This window comes from Nuphar pumila, chromosome 7, assembly GCF_984573655.1.
Source record: "Nuphar pumila chromosome 7, dmNupPumi1.hap1.1, whole genome shotgun sequence".
Taxonomy (NCBI): domain Eukaryota; kingdom Viridiplantae; phylum Streptophyta; class Magnoliopsida; order Nymphaeales; family Nymphaeaceae; genus Nuphar; species Nuphar pumila.
In genome coordinates, this window is record NC_143255.1 from 28,178,323 (window position 1) to 28,184,322 (window position 6,000).

Below are 6,000 nucleotides of genomic sequence, written 5' to 3' on the forward strand. Positions count from 1 at the left end.
ATCCTCATATGTCTAAAATCCAATTCTTCCCAAGTTTGGAAAAATTTTGTAAATCTAAAAATTTTGCTTGTACAGATTGTATTCTTGGTAAAATGAAAAGATTATTTTTTTCTAGTAGAACCTTTGTCTCTACAAAACCTTTTGAGTTAGTGCATTTGGATGTTTGGGGACCCGCACCAGTGATTTCTAAAGGCGATTGTACATATTATGTCATCTTCGTTGATGATTTTTCTAGACACACTTGGATTTATTTTCTTAAGCATAAATCTGAGGTTTTTGTTCGTTTTCAAATATTTCATAAGATGATTATTAATAAATTTCAAAGTAATATCGCCATTTTTTGCACCAATTTAGAGGGAGAATTTATATTCGGAGAATTTAAAAATTATCTTAATCTACATGGCATTACTTATCAACGATCATGCCCACACACACCTCAACAAAATGGTCGTATTGAACGCAAGCATCGCCACATTATGGAAACCACTGGGACTTTGCTAATTGCAAGTCAAGTTCAAAAAAGGGTTTTGGGCTGAAGCAGTCCTAACTGCCACCTATTTCATCAATAGAATGTCATCCTCTTCTTTGAAAAATATTTCTCCAATTGAGAAACTTTATGATTTAACACCAAACTACTCTAGGTTGAGAGTTTTTGGTTGCAAATGTTTTGTATTTACAGACAAAAACGATAAATTTTTTCCTCAGGCAATCCCATGTGCCTTTTTGGGATATGCTGAGAATAAAAAAGGTTACAGGTGCTATGATATTCAAAATGGAAAATTATATGTATCAAGAAATGTGTCTTTTCTAGAAAAAGAGAATGCTTTTGAGAGTGAAAAACCTAAGGATATTACTGAATATTCCTTTCTAATTGATTTAACCTCAAACTTTGGTGAAGAGGATTTCGAATGCAACTTTGACAATGATCATAGCCCCGTTATTCCTGACACTAATAGCAGAGACCAAACCAGTAGGGATGTTGGATTGCAGTATACAAGACGAAGAGTTGGAGAACCGCATCTTCCATGTGCGTTAGAAAGGTTCTCTGAAGTTCCTCCTCGACGGACTTCTAGAATTTCTAGACCTCCCGACAAATTTGTTTCTTATGACTCCTTTTCACCATCATATAGGGCTGCCTTAGCATTAATCCAATCCTACGTTGAACCTTCCTCCTACTCTGAAGCCAAAAATCATAAAGAATGGGTTGAAGCTATGAAAGTAGAATTGGATGCTTTAGAAAAGGCCAGAACGTGGTCCATTTAAGACCTTCCTCTTGGAAAGAAACCTATAGGGTGTATATGGGTTTATAAAGTCAAAACCAAAAGTGATGGGACCCTAGAAAGATATAAAACACGACTCGTAGCCAAAGGTTATGCTCAAGAGTATGGCATCTACTACGAAGAAACTTTCGCTCATGTAGGGATGGCAGTGGACCGGGGGAAAGCGGGGCCCCGCCCCGCCTCGACCCGTTTGGACCGGGGATGAAGGGTATGAAACGGGGGTGGAGGCGGGGACGAAGGTTAAAATCCATCCCCGTTCGGGGATGGACGTACACTTTTCCCCGTCCCCGCCCCGACTTTTCCCCGCAATATCCCCGCCCCACCCCACCTCATCCCTGTTTGAACCGGGGATGGAGGACATGAAACGGGGATAAAGGCGGGGGTGGAAGTTAAAATCCATCCCCGTCGGGGATGGAGGTTCTAATCTTGAGGCGGGGCGGGGGTGGAGACCTTATCCCCCGCCTCACCCCACTGTCATCCCTATGCTCATGTAGCCCGTATGACTACTGTCAGAACCCTAATCGCCTTGGCCTTTGTTAAAAGGTGGCATATTTTTCAAATGGATGTCAAAAACGCTTTCTTAAATGGGAGGCTTGCTGAAAAAGTATACATGGATCCTCCACCTAGTATTTGTATTCCCACGAGTAAAACTCTTCGTCTTGAGAAGGCTCTCTATGGTCTCAAACAAGCACCAAAAGCCTGGTATGACAGGTTTAGTCATGTTATGACAAATATTGGATTTCATTCTTGTTTAACTGACACTGCTTTGTTTGTTAAGAAATCTGATGCAGGTATCATCATTCTTCTCCTCTATGTGGACAATATGATCATCACTGGTGATGACAAACAGGGAGTGGCAGATATCAAAACTATTCTTAAAACTCATTTTGAAATGTCTGATCTAGGATTTTTAAGATATTTTTTAGGAATAGAAGTAAGTTGTTGATTCTCCTCGAAGATATCTGATCTCTCAATCTAAATTTGCTTCTGATATTGTTTTCAGGTCTGGCATTACATATCAAAAGACGGTGGACACCCCTGAAGTAGTCAATATTAAAATGAAAATTTATGATAGAGAGTCTCTCGATGATCCTACCCCCTTCAGACAGCTTGTTAGAGCACTCTCCTATCTTTCCATCACTAGGCCAAACATTGTGCATGTCGTACATACAACCAGTCGGTTTCAGCATGCTCCCACCTCTATTCACATGGGAGCAGTTTTACGTATTATTAGATATTTAAAGAATTCTCTTTCACGAGGATTCTTCTTGTTAGCTTCATCATCATTAGATTTAATGGTTATACGGATGCTTACTGGAGAGGTGATCCTAATAATAGGCACTCAACCACTGGTTTCTGTGTTTTTTAGGTGAATCTCTCATATCGTGGAGGTGCAAGAAGCAACAAAAGGTTTCTCCATCCTCCATTGAGGCCGAATATCGAGCCATGACAACCACTACAATGGAGGTCGTATGGCTCTGTCGTCTGCTTGCGGACATGGGAGCTGCAGCAACACATGCTTCACGAATGTGTTGTGACAACAAGAGTGCAATCTACATTGCAAGCAACCGGACGTTTCACGAATGCACCAAACATATTGAAATGGATTGTCACTATGTCAGAGAGTACTTGAATGGAACCATTGATCTGCCATATGTTACATCAGAATACCAGTTAGCAGATTTCTTCACCAAGCCTCTTACAGCCCCCCCGATTTCACTTTCTCTTAAACAAACTTTCGCTCATTGTACTGTAAGTTTGAGGAGGAGTGTTAAAATGTAAAATATTTTTGTAATTTTTAATTTTTAATTTTTAATTTTTAATTTTTAATTATGTTGGGCTGCCAAGAGACATCATATTCAAAAAATGAGTGTAGCTGAGATGCGTATGTTGAGATGGATGTGTGGAAATACAATAAAAGATAAGATTCGGAACGAGGAGATACGTAAGAAGGTAGGTGTTGCAGCCATTGAAAATAAGATGAGAGAGAATCGTTTACGGTGGTTTGGACATATTCGGCGAAGGCCTAATGATGCTCTAGTTAGAAGGATGGAGAAATGGGAAAATATATTAGTTAAAAGAGGTCGGGGTAGGCCTAGGAAGACATGGATGGAGGTGATAGGAAAGGATATGAATGCTTTGAACCTCACCGAGGACATGGCATAGGATAGAAATGACTGGAGGAGAAGGATTCATGTGGAAGACCCAGAATGATTTTCTTTTTTGGTTCATATCGCCGACCCCAATTGTTTTGGGATGAAGGCGTAGTTGTTGTTGTTTGTTGTTGTTTGTTGTTGTTTGTTGTTGTATTTTTTTCTTATTTATTTTTTGTATTTTAACTATCTAGTTTCTAGCTCCCTTCATCCTGATGGCTGGCTTACACTGTTATGGAACTACTGCAAGATAACAACCTATCATCATGTGGTGGCTCATGTGGGTGATGAAAGAAGATCAGGAAGAGAAGAGATGAAAAGGTAGTGATGGTGGGCTAACGAGTGATGGAAAAAGAGGGAGAAGATAAGAGTGTGCACAAATGGTAGGGGCGTGAATGAGAGGAGAGGGACATGATAGCAACGATGGGGGAATGGATGATGGAAGAAAAGGAGGAAAAGAAGAGGAGAGGAAGAGTGCAGCAGTGGTGAGTGGATGATGATGAAGAGGGGGGAAGAAAAGAAGAAGAGAGGGCATGAAACATGGGTCTTGACAAGAAAATAAACTTATAAAAAGCTTTTTTGACATGTGTGGGATGAGAGAGCAGGATAACCTAGATAATGAACCATTATTGTAAGTTCAGCATTCCAGAATGCCCTTCTTACACAATTTTACCTTAATAATAAAAACAAAACAAAACAATAGAACTCTTTCACTTCACAAGTCAGCACTAAGTTTCATAATTCAGATAAATATCAAAAGTAAGCCATACCCACCTGGAGCCGAGGATCTAAATTAAGAAAAACCCTTGCACAACCAAGATCATAACATAAGTAAACTTATTAAGATATGAAGACTGCTTAACAATTAGATGACAAATATGCCAACCCCATGTAGTTGGGATAAGGCTTGATGATGAATTAGATGACAAACGTGAAAAAAAAGGACAATATTATACTTGATCATAAACAAAGGTGAGTAGATCTTGGAGATGTAAGAACTGACCTCAAACCTAATATTCTTGTAAACAAGCTCTTCGACATTGCTCCCAACCGTTGGGTGGGTGGTGACAACCTCTCCAAGGTGTAACTTATAAAGTGTAGTAGTTTTCCCTGCATTGTCCAGGCCGACAACAACAATCTTATATTCCTTTGCCGGAAACAACATAAACCACAATTTTGAGGCAAATGCTCCCATTCTGCACCGGATGAAGCTTTAGATCCTTCTTCAACCTAGAAATAGAAGACTAGATTTTAACCAAACACAAAACCCGAATTTTTCAAAGAAAACGGAAGAGAAGAAACAGCACAAACATTCCAAAAGAGCATCCTAATCACACAGACCAGAAAATCAAGTTCAGGTAAATCAACAATCAGGAACCCTTAAATTAGGACATGAAAAGAAGGAGGAAATCAACTCAATAATATATCAATGTCACATGGAAAATTACCTAAAAAACCAAAACAGTCAAGCGGTGAAAAGTTCCAACTTCCATCGACCACCGATCATACGAAGGAAAATCATCACATAAGAAGTTCTCCCCGATCAAATATCACAAATACGCGCTCAAATTTATGAGGAAAGTCTCAATCTAGGATCAGATCCGATAGAAACATTTACAATCTACGGAGATCTCAAAAAGGGTAGATCCGAATCTTCAAATCATGATCAACTCGACTTCAATCTAGGGCAATCTTTCGAAAGAAGAAAAAAAACCTTCCATCAAAATCGAAATTCAACAAGAGAAAACAAACTACAATCAAATTCAAGAGAAATTTGTCAATTTCCCCAAATCAGAAGCTAAAATTAAACAATCATAATCAAATCTGGCCATAAAACACCAAAAAAGATCAAATTCAAGAGAATCATTTCCAGATAGGGGCAAATCCTAAAAAAAAGACATGCGTCTCAAGTTTCGATCAGCTTCAACAAAGCACAAATCAAATTCAAAGAGAAACACAATGACGCTACGGAGAATCCAAAAAAAAAAAAAGCCCGTAAGCCTCTCAATTGAGTCAATTCTGATCATCAACTCCAATGAAAATTTCAATCTAGACAAGTTCCACAAGCATCATCCTCCGATTAAGGCTACCGAGAGAGAGAGAGAGAGTTACTCGGAAGATGTACGAGATGAGAAACGGCCGGAAGAAGCAAATGAAACGAGAGGAGATCAGAAGATAGGCGGTTTTCAGACGGACGGAAGCGGTACCCCTGGTGGTAAAACCGCCCTTCTCCGAGCTCCCTCCGGACAAAGGCGGTATTCCGGCGACGGGAAAACCGCCCTTCCAGAAAGAGAGAGAGAGAGTCAAAACGGGGAAAACCTGAAGCGAGAAGGAAAGAAGGCTTTGGGCGCTTAAATATTTCCCCAACGCAAGTGGAGGTGGCGGTGAGGCGCGGTGTCCGCGCCACTGTGTCGTCGGGAACGCCGAATTTTTTTCTCTGCAGAGCTCCACCTTGTGGACCCCGCCTTGCCACGTCATCCCATCACATATGGGTCGGGTAAGACCCGAGTCTTCCCGGATTGGACCCACGGTCGTACTTTGTGATGTAGGTCTAAACTCCAAAGTAG

General features: G+C 40.3%; 1 protein-coding gene across 2 annotated transcripts in view; it reads right to left on the reverse strand.

Moving 5' to 3' along the window:
• The window catches only part of LOC149831659 (uncharacterized), a 22,785-nt gene extending 16,985 nt beyond the window's left edge, over positions 1–5,800 (reverse strand). Inside the window, exons 1-3 of one of the 2 annotated variants that reach the window (XM_090014045.1) lie at positions 5,546–5,800; positions 4,882–5,125; positions 4,437–4,663 (exon numbers count right to left, since the gene is read on the reverse strand). In XM_090014045.1, the coding sequence (XP_089870171.1) occupies positions 4,437–4,628 (192 nt within the window). In that variant the 5' untranslated portion in view covers positions 4,629–4,663; positions 4,882–5,125; positions 5,546–5,800. The remainder of the gene's footprint in view (positions 1–4,436; positions 4,664–4,881; positions 5,126–5,545) is intronic. The other variant, XM_090014046.1, reaches the window with a different exon arrangement.
• Positions 5,801–6,000: the final 200 nt, after the last annotated feature.